This window comes from Solea solea, chromosome 7 (genome assembly GCF_958295425.1).
Source record: "Solea solea chromosome 7, fSolSol10.1, whole genome shotgun sequence".
NCBI classification, from domain to species: Eukaryota; Metazoa; Chordata; class Actinopteri; order Pleuronectiformes; family Soleidae; genus Solea; species Solea solea.
Window position 1 is genome coordinate 21,952,547 of NC_081140.1, and position 13,899 is coordinate 21,966,445.

At 42.1% G+C, this 13,899-nt stretch overlaps 1 protein-coding gene across 4 annotated transcripts in view; it reads left to right on the forward strand.

Annotated features, from left to right (window-relative positions):
* Positions 1-13,899, forward strand: part of ryr1b (ryanodine receptor 1b (skeletal)) — a 68,818-nt gene that overhangs the window by 29,652 nt on the left and 25,267 nt on the right. For all 4 annotated transcript variants that reach the window (XM_058634117.1, XM_058634118.1, XM_058634121.1 and 1 more), the window contains exons 32-69: positions 114-276; positions 374-460; positions 643-869; positions 1,419-1,863; positions 1,951-2,493; positions 2,609-2,809; positions 2,936-3,047; positions 3,139-3,282; positions 3,554-3,827; positions 4,034-4,151; positions 4,281-4,413; positions 4,641-4,735; positions 4,822-4,957; positions 5,035-5,218; positions 5,320-5,431; positions 5,547-5,667; positions 5,753-5,922; positions 6,010-6,230; positions 6,353-6,443; positions 6,707-6,847; positions 6,927-7,090; positions 7,353-7,431; positions 7,543-7,632; positions 7,770-7,910; positions 8,768-8,845; positions 8,943-9,018; positions 9,101-9,224; positions 9,379-9,494; positions 9,589-9,656; positions 9,815-9,936; positions 10,195-10,244; positions 11,391-11,451; positions 11,557-11,683; positions 11,780-11,888; positions 11,982-12,063; positions 12,290-12,420; positions 12,553-12,873; positions 13,587-13,827. In XM_058634117.1, coding sequence (XP_058490100.1) covers positions 114-276; positions 374-460; positions 643-869; positions 1,419-1,863; positions 1,951-2,493; positions 2,609-2,809; positions 2,936-3,047; positions 3,139-3,282; positions 3,554-3,827; positions 4,034-4,151; positions 4,281-4,413; positions 4,641-4,735; positions 4,822-4,957; positions 5,035-5,218; positions 5,320-5,431; positions 5,547-5,667; positions 5,753-5,922; positions 6,010-6,230; positions 6,353-6,443; positions 6,707-6,847; positions 6,927-7,090; positions 7,353-7,431; positions 7,543-7,632; positions 7,770-7,910; positions 8,768-8,845; positions 8,943-9,018; positions 9,101-9,224; positions 9,379-9,494; positions 9,589-9,656; positions 9,815-9,936; positions 10,195-10,244; positions 11,391-11,451; positions 11,557-11,683; positions 11,780-11,888; positions 11,982-12,063; positions 12,290-12,420; positions 12,553-12,873; positions 13,587-13,827 — 5,898 coding nt within the window. The remainder of the gene's footprint in view (positions 1-113; positions 277-373; positions 461-642; positions 870-1,418; positions 1,864-1,950; positions 2,494-2,608; positions 2,810-2,935; positions 3,048-3,138; positions 3,283-3,553; positions 3,828-4,033; positions 4,152-4,280; positions 4,414-4,640; positions 4,736-4,821; positions 4,958-5,034; positions 5,219-5,319; positions 5,432-5,546; positions 5,668-5,752; positions 5,923-6,009; positions 6,231-6,352; positions 6,444-6,706; positions 6,848-6,926; positions 7,091-7,352; positions 7,432-7,542; positions 7,633-7,769; positions 7,911-8,767; positions 8,846-8,942; positions 9,019-9,100; positions 9,225-9,378; positions 9,495-9,588; positions 9,657-9,814; positions 9,937-10,194; positions 10,245-11,390; positions 11,452-11,556; positions 11,684-11,779; positions 11,889-11,981; positions 12,064-12,289; positions 12,421-12,552; positions 12,874-13,586; positions 13,828-13,899) is intronic.

Here is a 13,899-nt window from a genome sequence, read left to right on the forward strand (position 1 = left end):
ACTATAGAAAATAAGACTCCATTTCTAAATGTGTTGCCTTTTGTGGATATAAAGCATTTTACATGGTATATTGTAACAGTTTCAACATAGCAGGGTATTTGTTGTCCTTGCAGTATGAAGCACAGTAACTGTTACATGGTGTGGGGAGGGGACCTGGTCAGTAACCAGCAGACCCGCTTCAGCCAGGAGGACATGGTGGTTGGCTGTCTGGTTGACCTTGCAACAGGTCTTATGACCTTCACAGCCAATGGAAAGGAAATAAACACCTTCTATCAGGTAAGCATGGTCTACCAGGATGGATTGTCTATGTATTTGTATGCGTTTTAGTCACTGTCTTAGTGTGGCGCTGTTAAGCATCTGTGTTTTATTTTAGGTGGAGCCTAACACCAAGCTGTTTCCTGCCGTCTTTGTTCAACCTACCAATCAGAACCTGGTGCAGCTGGAGCTTGGCAAACTCAAGGTTAGATACTTCTTATGCATCTTATGCTCCAGCTACCACCTATAGTAAATGTGAGCAATGTCAATATCTTTCCCGGTGTTTCTCTCTCTCATGTCCCTTAAATGTTGTCTGCTTGTCTTTTTCTTCTCTTTGTCGTTGTTTAAACTTCCTTGTCTTTCTTTGTTGTTTCTCTCTCATATCAGAATATCATGCCCATCTCAGCAGCCATGTTCCGCAGTGAACGTAACAATCCAGTCCCCCAGTGCCCTCCTAGACTGGATGTCCAGATGCTGACCCCAGTTATTTGGAGCCGTATGCCCAATCACTTTCTCAACCCGGAGGTGGGCAAAGTGAACGAGAGGCTGGGCTGGATGGTGGAGTGTACTGAACCTCTCATCATGATGGCACTGCACATTCCAGAGGAGAACAGGTCAGTGACAGTAGCCACAGTAGGCAGATAGTAATTGGTCCCCAACCTTTTCGCATGGTGCGTTGTATGTGATTGGTTTGAGTGAAGAAAATGCAGGTAAGCAGCAGATTCACACAATTTTTATGTTAGGTATTTTATTACATGATCCATTGTAAGACCATTACATTCTGACTATTGTCAAATGCTGATCAAGCCTATCAGCTCCACACAGTATAGCGGTGTTTAGATTGTGTGTCACCCAGCAACATTCCCACACTGCACACAGAAAGTGATTTATTTATGTGAAGGCAGACAGGGGCAACAGCAGCATTGCACTAGCAAACAGGTTGAAGTATGACTGAAAACACAAAGACGCTGCCACAAACATTTTTTTGAAATTGTGCTGCCTAATGGAGTTAAGCTAATGGTCGTGAACTTCTAATCAAGCAAGGTCAGTCTACAGTCGAATAAGGTTGTAAAAGGTACAGCCTGCCTTGTCACTGCAGAAAGGCCAGGCACTCAGTATTTTTATTAGAAAGTTATATTATAAAGTTGTTGTTTTTTCTTCAGATGCATTGACATTCTGGAGCTGTCAGAGCGTCAGGATCTGATGAAGTTCCACTATCACACTCTAATGCTCTACTGCGCTGTGTGTGCACTTGGGAACAACCGAGTGGCTCATGCCCTGTGTAGCCACGTGGATGAATCCCAGCTGTTCTACGCCATTGAGAACACCTACCTGCCCGGACCTCTCCGCAGCGGCTACTATGACCTGCTCATTAGCATCCACCTGGAGTCTGCCAAACGGGCACGGTTGGGCACCAATAGGGAGTTTATCGTCCCCATGAGTAAAGATACTCTCAGCATTCATCTTTATCCTGATACAGAGAGGGCCTATTCTCTCCCTGGTGTTGGCCTCACCACCTGCTTACGGCCCAAGCTGCATTTCTCGCCAATCAACTTTGTCGGCACTGACCCTGACCTGTACACCCTTAGTCCTGTCTTCCCTCTACAAGTAAGACACAAGAGATGACTCATATATGTGCAAATAAAACCCTACATTTGTGATAATCTTTGTTTGTTTTGAATCTTTCTTTTCCAGGACCTGAAGACCAGGGCAATTAGCATGTTGACCGAGGCTGTGCTTGATGGTAGCCAGGCAATGCGGGATCCAGTAGGAGGCAGTGTAGAGTTTCACTTTGTCCCAATCCTGAAACTGATCAGTACACTACTCATTATGGGCATCTTCAACGATGAAGACACCAAGCACATTCTCAAGATGATTGATCCAAGTGTTTTCAGTGGAAAAGTAGAGGAAGAGGAGGAGAAAGAGAAAGCCGGGGAGGGTGAAATAGAGGGTGGGGAGGCAAAGGAGGAGGAGGAAGAAGAGGAGGAACTTGAGGATGAAGGAGTTGGCGAGGAAGAGGACGAGCTAAAAGCTCTGGAGAAAGGAGAGGAGGAGGATGAGGCTGAACCTAAGGAGGAAGGAGATGGGGAGAAGGAGGGACAAGCCAAAGCAGAGAAAGTGGGTGGAGAGAAAGCAGAGGAGGAGAAGGAGGCACTGGAGGCAGAAGCAAAAGAAGAGGAAGAAGGTCTGGAGGAAGGATTACTTCAGATGAAGTTGCCAGAGTCTGTAAAACTGCAGGTCAGTCTAATATGATATAACATAATGTAACACTGACCACTCTGCAGAGTTTATTTGACAGAATTCTCACTCATGTTTGATACACTTAAGTTCATTTCTTATCTCCCTCTTTCAGATGTGCACTCTCCTACAATACTTTTGTGACTGCGAGCTGCGGCACAGAGTTGAAGCCATTGTGGCTTATTCTGACCAGTTTGTCAACAATATTCAGGGAAATCAGCGTGTTCGCTACAACGCGCTAATGAGAGCCTTCACTATGTCTGCAGCTGAAACTGCACGCAGAACCCGCGAGTTCCGCTCACCTCCACAAGACCAGGTACTAAATCATTTTAAATGATATGTTTTTACAGTTCTTTAAACTCTTAATTTCTCAGGAAAGTGAGAAGTGATATTGATATTGGCTAATTGTACTAAACATTCTCTTGTTCTGCTCGTTTTCAAGGTTCTTTTGCTGACCAACTTTAAACATGGTCCAGAGGATGAGGAGTGTCCTGTACCTGAGAAAGTGCGAGATTCTCTGACGCTGTTCCACAATGACCTCCTGCTTCACTGCGGTGAGAAATGATTCTACATTCATTTATTATTTTGAATCTTTTTTGATATTAGTTGCTTTAATGCTGTATTATATTGACATTCCACATACAGGTATACATGTTGAGGAGGAGGCAGAAGAGCAGGAGGTGGACACCTCACTGAAGGGTAGACTCCTCAGTCTGGTGGACAAGATCAAGAGCTTGCGCAAGAAGGAGGAGGAGGTGAAGCCAGACACCGAGGAGGAGTCAAAGCCCAGTAAGATCAACAGCCACATTACCTATAATTAAACTTTTAGTTAACGCTAATGTTTGTATCATGAGTTGATTTTATTCATTTTACTTGAGTGTTACACTGGAATTTTAGTGCCACATTTTAAATTATGTTGGAAAACTGATTTTGAAAAACAATTCACTGGCTATACAGACCATAGACCACCGTCAGTTTCCGTCTAAAAATATCAAACTTATCCTTTATAAATCCACAATAGCTGAATATTAGAAATATTTTTTTTTCCCGCCCTGTTAAGGCACCCTTCAGGAACTCATCTCCCACACCATGATCCACTGGGCACAGGAGTCGTTCATCCAGAACCCTGAACTGGTTCGGATGATGTTCAGTCTGCTCCACAGGCAGTACGACGGCTTGGGCGAGCTGATCCGAGCGCTGCCCAAAGCTTATGCCATTAACGCCGTGTCTGTCCAGGACACAATGGACCTACTTGAGTGTTTGGGACAGATCCGTTCACTCCTTATTGTCCAGATGGGCCCAGAGGAAGAGCGGCTCATGATCCAGAGCATCGGGTCAGTGTGTGGGTGGTGCAGTGTATCTTGTGAATAAATAACCAGGAGAAATCTGATATTGATGTTTTAATATATATATAAAGTGTATATGTATAGTTTCCTGGCAATAATTTACTAGGCAAAAGTTTTTTTTTACTGTACATTTCAACAGGAAGGTCTGATGTCATTGTGACTTATTCAATTTTTTATTTTTTTTTTTATTTCAGGAACATCATGAACAACAAGGTGTTCTACCAACACCCCAATCTGATGAGAGCTCTTGGTATGCATGAGACTGTCATGGAAGTGATGGTCAATGTGTTGGGTGGAGGAGGAGACTCAAAGGTAACAGTTAGTTTATCTATGTCACAGACTGAATCTACAGATATTTGAACACTTGAGTCATTTTTCGTCTTTACCATCATCAATCACAGAACAAACACAGGTGTATCTTTTTTCACTTGTTCCCTCCAGGAGATTCGATTCCCTCAAATGGTGACCAACTGCTGTCGTTTCTTGTGTTACTTCTGTCGAATCAGCCGACAGAACCAGCGCTCCATGTTTGACCATCTGGGCTACCTTCTACAGAACAGTGGCATCGGCTTGGGTCAGTGACACCCGTGTGCTGCACTGAACACAACAACTTATGAAGTGAACAAGTTTGCCCTCAAAACTGAATTAAAACAAATTTCCATACATTATACTCCAAATAAATATAAATAAAATCCAGATAAGACAGGTTCAACATTTTCTAAAAATCTCAAACAATATATTTTTATAACCTGCAAAAAACAAACAAACAAACATAGACTCACTGTTTTTTCACATCTGCAGGCATGCGTGGTTCCACACCGCTGGATGTGGCCGCAGCTTCCTGCATTGACAACAATGAGCTGGCCTTGGCTTTGCAAGAACAGGACCTGGAAATGGTTTGAGAAACTAAAAAAATATATATTTTTTTAAACTACTCGGTACGGTGAACTTTTTTAGCTTATAATTTCTGTTGGTGATATAGGTGGTGACATACTTGGCGGGCTGTGGACTGCAGAGTTGTCCAATGCTCCTGTCCAAGGGTTACCCTGACATTGGCTGGAGCCCAGTAGGAGGGGAGAGATACCTGGATTTCCTCCGCTTTGCTGTCTTTGTTAACGGTCAGCCCCTGTCATTTAATATGCAGTTTTGAGCTGTGAGTAACGTTCACTAACATTTGCACACATGCTGTCCACAGGAGAGAGCGTGGAAGAGAACGCCAACGTTGTTGTCCGTCTGCTTATTCGTCGACCTGAGTGCTTTGGTCCGGCCCTGAGGGGAGAGGGCGGGAACGGTCTGCTGGCCGCCATGGAGGAGGCCATTAAGATCTCAGAGGATCCAGCTAGGGATGGACCAACTGTCAAAAAAGACAGACGCTTCATGTAAGTGGTGGCACAGTAGCTACTGTCTATGTCCTGGGTTGTTATATCAATTCTACAAAAACAAGAGAAGAGGATTTGATCTTTTCTTGATTTGTTGGCAGGTTTGGTGGTGAGGAACAGCACGAGGAGAACCGTGTGCATCTTGGAAATGCAATCATGTCCTTCTACTCAGCCCTTATTGATCTGCTGGGACGCTGTGCCCCTGAGATGCATGTGAGTGAAAGGACTCTTCACACCATTGATTTCTCTTACGCCTGTAGGAGCAGTGGGGAGGTTGATGAGCAGAGGTTAGTTTTACTCAGTATGTTGTTCATGTTTCTGTCTGCAGCTGATCCAAGCTGCAAAGGGTGAAGCTCTTAGAATCAGAGCCATCCTGAGGTCTCTGGTGCCCATAGAGGACCTGGTGGGAGTCATCAGCTTGCCTGTGCAGATTCCTGCCTATGGCAAAGGTTAGATACAAAGTTATGATTGTGTAAGAAGATTGTGTTTTGCTATCTTTCTGCAAATATATGATTTCATCTTTCCAAATCACAGATGGTCAGATTATTGAGCCCAAGATGTCAGCCAGTTTTGTGCCAGACCACAAAGCCTCCATGGTCCTTTTCCTTGACAGAGTGTATGGCATTGATAATCAGGACTTCTTGCTTCATGTTCTGGAGGTTGGCTTCCTGCCTGACATGAGAGCCGCAGCTTCTCTGGACACAGTGAGTAAAGCAAACAAGAGACCTGTTAACTGCAGGTATTTGTGTTGTCAGTGTTTTGTACTCAGTATTCTTCTTCTCTGATTGTAGGTGGCATTCAGTACAACTGAAATGGCCTTGGCACTGAACCGCTACCTCTGTTCAGCAGTTCTGCCTCTGCTCACCAAGTGTGCCCCGCTGTTTGCTGGGTCGGATCACCGTGCCATCATGATTGATTCCATGCTCCACACTATCTATCGTCTGTCTCGAGGCCGAGCCCTGACCAAGGCTCAGAGGGACGTCATCGAGGAGTGCCTGATGTCGCTCTGCAAGTAAGAGCTAAAACCAAAACCGTCCTTTGATATGTGTCATCTCTTTTACGAGAATGATCAAACAAAAAGGAACCATTTTAAACAGTTATATTTCTCATAAAGCATCGTGATGACATTTACAGGTACCTTCGACCATCTATGCTGCAGCATCTGCTCAGACGGCTTGTGTTTGACGTGCCCATCCTCAATGAATATGCAAAGATGCCTCTCAAGGTTTGTCTTCTGCTCAATATGATTGTTGAATAATTTTATTTTACAACAATACATTTAAATTCACTCTCACCCACTCATCTTCTACTGCTTTATTCTCCACATGAGGGTCGCGGGTACATTTAAATTATGTACACAAAAAAAAAATGCAACATGCAGTATACGCACATGTGTTGTTTAGTTTAAACACTAATTAAGAAGCATAGATTAACATAGAAGTGTGTACATCTTTAGCTTGATTAATCTTTGTGGTTTGATCTTTTCAGCTGTTGACGAATCACTATGAGCGCTGTTGGAAGTATTACTGCCTGCCTAATGGATGGGCCAACTTTGGTGTGACCTCAGAGGAAGAGTTGCATCTTTCCCGTAAACTTTTCTGGGGAATCTTTGAATCTCTTGCACACAAGGTAAGTGCCAAGTCCTTTTTACACTGTCACAAGGATGAAGTTCATGTTCATGTTCATGTTCATGTTTCCCAAACTCTAGAAATTCGATGCAGAACTCTTCAAGATCGCCATGCCCTGCCTTTGTGGTATAGCAGGTGCCATCCCTCCTGACTATGTGGATGCCACCTATTCCTCTCACACGGAGAAAAAGGCCTCTGTGGATGCTGAAGGCAACTTTGATCCCAAACCAGTGGAGACCACCAAGTAGGCACATATTCCAGTACAGATCCAGCAAACAGTACTTCGCAAAGACCCGCTCTAAAAAATACAAATACGTATAAGAAAATTAAATATAACGTTTCTTAAAACTTATTAAGGTTTTGTGAAATGAGAAGTGACCTTCTTTCGCTGACTAACATTTGTGCAATTTATTTAAGGATTCATAATAACTATTTTGATGCTTTAATTTTTATAAAGATATATATATAATGTGGGCTGTATTTACCATGAGATAATTGCCTTACAGCACCATTATCCCAGAGAGGCTGGATGGCTTCATCAACAAGTTTGCAGAGCACACCCATGACAGATGGGCCTTTGAAAAGGTGAATTAAGAAAACTATGGATTGCCATTGATATGATTTTAGACCACATGTCTTATTTGAAACTGTTATTACTTTGTAATGATTGTCTGAATGTTTGAACTTTCTGTGCAGATTCAGAACAACTGGACTTATGGAGAGGTGTTAGATGAGAATGCTAAGACCCACCCAATGCTCCGGCCATACAAAACCTTTTCTGAAAAGGTAATAACTTTGTCACCAATCATCTCATAATCTACCTACTTTTATTTGTAACTTAGCCTTTTTATTATCCTTGTGAAAAGAGTCTTAAACAGTCTGAATGTATCAAAGTTTTAAACCTACTGCTACTTGTTTTTCAGGACAAGGAGATCTATCGCTGGCCAATCAAAGAATCCGTCAAAGCCATGCTGGCATGGGAGTGGACCCTGGAGAAAGCCAGAGACGGCGAAGGAGATATAGAGAAGAAGGCTGCCACACGCAAGATCTCCCAAACTGCACAGGTATCTCTCATACATCTAGTATTTGGTAGTCACATGCAGTCTTTTCTTCCAGAAAAGGCAATGAGAGATCTCACACTGGTCTAGATTAACTATTAATATAGACATTCTTATACATATGGTGTATGAATCTATTAAAAAAGGGGCTCTGTTTTTGATCTCATACACCAGATGGTTTGTTAATCGGAACCACATGGAAAGGCTGTATTTTCTTTACTTGGCAGGTTATTGAGCCATCTGCCCTTTCCTATGTATCATGGTGACTGAATGCCTGAAGAGGATGTTTTTCAGCATTTTTGACACTTTAAATCACATTAAATCTATACAAATCTGACTTTTCCAGCAGTAAACTTAAGTTTGTAAAATGCTCACTCACCCACACCAAAGTCCATGTAGAAAATCTGTGTTTTACCTCACTGGGACACCAGTGCTGCTGGTCTAATGCTGCCTTGTTTGGTAAGTTTGTGTACTTGGGTAAATCCAAACAAAGAATGTCTAACACTGAAGTCACAAGATAACACATTTGAATTTACTGAGCTTGCTAATGGAGGTACCAGTTGATAAAGAAATCTCATGTACGCAGGTGTAAAATTTCACATTTTCTTTATGGACTTTGGTATGGTGGGAGATCAGTAACAAACAAAAAATGTCAGTTTGGAAAAAGAAAGTAAAATAAAGAAAGTGTAAAACACACACATTCACTTCTGTCCCTGCTGACAGACACGTTATGGGTAAGAGCGAGTGTCCTGGTTCCACATTTAACATCACTCTTAATTTTTCCACATTTTTTTCTAATAACCTCCTGAGTTTATTTAAAGATCCATAAACCTCACCTGTTCTACTGTGTTCACTTTTGTCAGGCCACTTATGATCCCAGTCATGGCTACAGCCCTCAGCCAATAGATCTCGCAGGTATGGCCCTGTCCAGAGAGCTACAGGTCTGTATCTTTCTTTCACCTGTCACTGCTTTTACCTGTCATATTTTGAATTTGTTTGGAACTTGACAGAGCATTTTTTTTTTTTACCTCCATACAGTCTATGGCTGAACAGCTGGCAGAAAACTATCACAACACCTGGGGCAGGAAGAAGAAGTTGGAGCTACAGGCCAAAGGTAAGACATTTTTACGACATCAACTTTACATGTCGATGGTTTGCAGTCTTTGTAGTTCTTTAACCGTCTGTGCTCCTTTTAGGTTGTGGCAGTCACCCATTGCTTGTTCCTTATGACACCTTGACGGCCAAGGAGAAGGCCAGAGACCGAGAGAAGGCCCAGGACCTCCTCAAGTTCCTTCAGCTCAATGGATATGCTGTAACTAGGTAGGGAGAAAATGTCGCTATGATAGTTTATGATAGTTCCCCTTTAAATTGTTAGATAATGTTGGAAACCTCATCTCTGACACCTTTATTTTGTTAGACTGTGCATCACTAAATGATTCCACCTCTCTCCCCTCCATTTTGTCTCCATGCTCAGGGGTATGAAGGACATGGAGCAGGACATTTCCTCTATTGAGAAACGTTTTGCTTACGGTTTCCTCCAAAAGCTCCTTAAATGGATGGACATCGCGCAGGAGTTCATCGCTCATCTTGGTACCGTGATTTGCCTTATATTTTGGTGGCACGTATGTACATGTCTCATGACAAAGACCTGACATAGTTTTTCATTTTGTTTTGACTAAAACAGAGGCTGTGGTTAGCAGTGGCAGAGTGGAGAAGTCACCACACGAGCAGGAGATCAAATTCTTTGCCAAGGTGAGATTCCTGATGCTTCCATGTGTTTGCTTCTTGTTTGTAATTTTGGATTTTAAGTCTTACATTTTTAAATGAAACATGGAGGATTTTAACTATTTACAAGTGTGTTTCATAGAAAGTTTATTGATTTAATTCACATGTCATCTTGATTCTTACAGATTCTATTGCCACTGGTTAATCAGTATTTCAAGAACCACTGCTTGTACTTCCTCTCCACACCTGCAAAAGTCCTGGGAAGTGGAGGACATTCCTCCAATAAGGAGAAGGAGATGATTGCAAGGTATGTATGTCATCAAATGACAAGTATCTTCTGGGAGTAATGTAACTTTACCATGTACCTCTCCTTTAGTACTTTGGTACTGTATGATAGAGTCTGTCCTCTCCCTCTTTCATATCTGTTCATCTCCCTTTTATTGTGCAATATCCTTCACTTCCCTTTTGGTTTCTGTGTCACTTCAAACATCTTTCCTTCCCTGTTACCCTTAACTGTTTTTTCCCTCGCTCTCCCTACCTTTCCTCTTTTCTCCTCCTGCCTCAGTATCTTCTGTAAGTTGGCTGCTTTGGTGAGGCACAGAGTTTCTCTTTTTGGTAAGAAATCTGCATGGTGGCGTTATGCCTTGTCACCACCTCAGTCCCTTTGTATATGTTTTCTTTTGTTGGGATGTTTTTTCTTTCTCATGTTCATACTAATCAGTGTTGTGTCTCAGATTTAGTCCATCTTCCAACACTTATATTCTCTCCTTACTTTATCTCCTTGTCTAATGCTTCTCTCTCTTCAGCTCAGCTTCTGCTTGGCTTTGATGTTTTCTGCGATCACAAGTTGTAAAGATTGTCTAAATTCAGGGTGGTACTCACAAACTGGGAGTGATTTAAGCATGGATGTCTGTAGTTGTGTCAGGTATCTACAGATTGTATTGTACTGTACTGTATTGTACTGTATTGTTGTGTGATGTGCTCTTAGCCTGGCTTCTATGAGGCACTACCTGCTTTATCTTCATTATCCTTCCCTTTCACCGCCATGTGTTTTTATTAGTCAGCTACTCTTGTGTATTCAGTGGTCTCCAGACACTCGCAAGCACTTAACACTGAGGTTACATTACTCCATTTTCATTTAAAAATGCACAAGTTCTACTCTGGTTTTGCAGAGTCACAAAAAATGAGAGGTTTGAAAATAATGCTGTTGCTCTGTTTTCCTTTGAAATCTCTGGGGCTGCATTTTAGACTGGACGGGCATAAACAGAGACCATTGTAAATAATGATGCATTTAGCTGCATTCACTTCCTGATTCATTTGTATCGGCCAAGACTTGACTATCAGCTGTGAATTAAAATTTCCAGTAACGCTTTCACTTTCACATTGTCATAGGTTTCGGAACACAGAAATCCATCCTTCAAATGAAGACATAGTAGTATGGATGTAGTCCGAGTCTGTGCCCTTTAGCCTGACTTATCGACGTTGTGTAGTATGTGCACCACCGTGACTGCTCTACTACATGGAAATTATCCATATCAGATCCTAACATGGTGAACTGAAGAGCACATGGGATCACTGCTTCATAATAACTTGTTTAAATTGTCTCAGTTACATAATTTACACTCTGTGTGATGAGCAAAAAGGAGTGATTTCTATGCATTTTCAGTTTTTTCTAACACACTACTATATCTGTAATTGTATCTCAGTGGATTTGTGGAGAGGCGCTGCTCTGACAACACAATCTTTTTATGCTGTTTTCAGGAACGGATTCCAATGCAGTGGTAAACTGCCTGCACATTCTGTCACGGTCACTGGACGCCAGGTAGCTCTCACCACCTATTTTGTGAACACCCAACATCACTGACTCCAGTCAGACAGAAAACAACAGAAAAAAACGTGTTCTTTTTTTGTCTCAAACCTTTTTTAGGACTGTCATGAAATCAGGCCCTGAGATTGTGAAGGCCGGTCTGCGTCAGTTCTTTGAGAGTGCTGCAGACGACATTGAGAAGATGGTAGAGAATCTAAAGCTGGGCAAATTGTCAAGCCGAAACCAGGTCAGACACAGCACCATGTAGCTTCAGGCTGTTTTCACATTGTTGTTCACTTTTCCTGAACATCTGTATCTGTGTATGTTTTTTGTGTTCCTGTAGGTTAAGGGTGTGGCCCAGAACATCGGCTACACCACCACGGCCCTGCTGCCCGTCCTCACCTCACTGTTTGACCATATTGCCCAGCACCAGTTTGGAGATGACGTCATTTGTAAGTGAAGTGCTTCTTTCCATTGACTGTCTTGTTCATTGCATGTTCATCAAAAGACTCACTGCAAAGCCTCTCTTTTTTTTACTCCCTCAGTGGACGACTTGCAAATATCCTGCTATCGTTTAATGTGCAGTATCTACTCTCTGGGCACTGTGAAGACTCCACATGTAGAGAAGTAAGTGAAGATCTCTCTCTGTCTGTAAAACAAATTTCCTTATTTAACTGGCATTGATATAGGATGTCAAATAAAGTTGGTTTCATATATATGACCAAAAATGTGAAGTTTCATCCTGAAAGGCTTGCTTCAGAGGAAAATCTGCACAATTATCTTGGAAATGAAAAATTGATGTTTTCGGTGATTGATTGTATAATTTAATTTTACTTGTTTTTCTCTTGTACAGACAGAGACCAGCTCTTGGCGAATGCTTGGCCCACTTAGCAGCGGCAATGCCAGTAGCCTACTTGGAGCCAGAACTGAATGAGTTCAACACGTTTTCTGTTTACACCACCAAGACTCCCAGAGAGCGATCAAGTAAGTTTTCAGCATGTACTCTATTCTTTACTACCACATTAACCTTACAGTTAATTATACATGTATATTTAAGTATGTTCAATATTTTCCCACTCTATTTGTTTTGTCAAAATGTCCTGTCTTCATCTGCAGTTTTGGGTCTCCCCAACCAAGTGGAGGAGCTGTGCACTGACATCCCAGAGCTGGATGTCTTGATGAAGGAAATCCATGATCTGGCTGAGTCAGGTGCTCGCTACACAGAAATGCCCCACGTGATTGAAATTACCCTTCCAATGCTGTGTAACTATCTCCCACGCTGGTGGGAAAGAGGCCTGGAGAATTTCCCTGAGCAGGAGGGCCAGCTCTGCACAGCTGTCACCTCTGAGCAGCTTAACCATCTTCTGGGGAGCATAATGAAGATTGTGGTCAACAACCTGGGTATAGACGAAGCCTCCTGGATGAAGAGATTGGCAGGTGAGAAAGCTTAGGTTCCATGATGAGACACTGGGCTTTCAGGTGACATTAGTTACCATTGAGGAGAATTTCTGTGGTGAACATCTCTGATTGGGTGAGTTGAAGGTTGCTGAGGGGTTTGTTTGTTTGTTTGCCGAACACAAGTTAATGCCAGTACAGCAGAACACTTCTGCGAAAATGTAATAGGATTCATCTGACTGGTATTGTGATAGATTTTTTTACATCAATTCAATATTTATTATATAATAGATTCAAAATGTAATGGAGCATTGCTCCAATAGCATTGAAAGGACCAGGTTGCATAAGAAGTTGCATATTGCAACCAAGCGAATCCAATGACAGATTTTGTGAAAGCACAGCAGTACTCAAATTTAAGGTCATAATAAATAAACAATTAAATAAATAAAAGCATAGATTTGAATATTGTTCCCCCCTACATACTGAAACATATTCATGGTGCATAGTTCAGAAATGGAAACTTAAAGATATGAATTGTTTCCAACATGCATGTATTACATGTTTTGCATAAAACTTAGTATGGTCAGTTGTACAGGCCTAGTCCTTATTATCCATTATTTCAATGATTTGAGAATCACACATTTTAGTATTTTTATCTAAAAATTGCTAAAATATGCTGTTATATTTTGTCCATCTAATTTCCAGAAACGTATCTCCCGTTTTTAACCATTGATTCCTGTCTATCCCTTGCCCAGTGTTTGCTCAGCCCATCGTCAGCAGGGCTAAACCAGAGATGCTTAAATCCCACTTCATCCCCACCATGGAAAAGTTGAAGAAGCGCTCAGGGAAAGTTGTTGCAGAAGAGGATCATCTGCGTATGGAGGGCAAGACAGAGGTGGACAGCGAAAATGGGACCATCCGAGATGAGTTTGCTGTGCTGTGTCGGGACCTGTATGCTCTCTACCCGTTACTCATCCGCTATGTGGACAATAATAGGTAGCGACTTTAAAATTTTGTTTGACCTTTTAGCCTACTAAGTGACTCAACATCAGTGAGCATGTTTGTTCA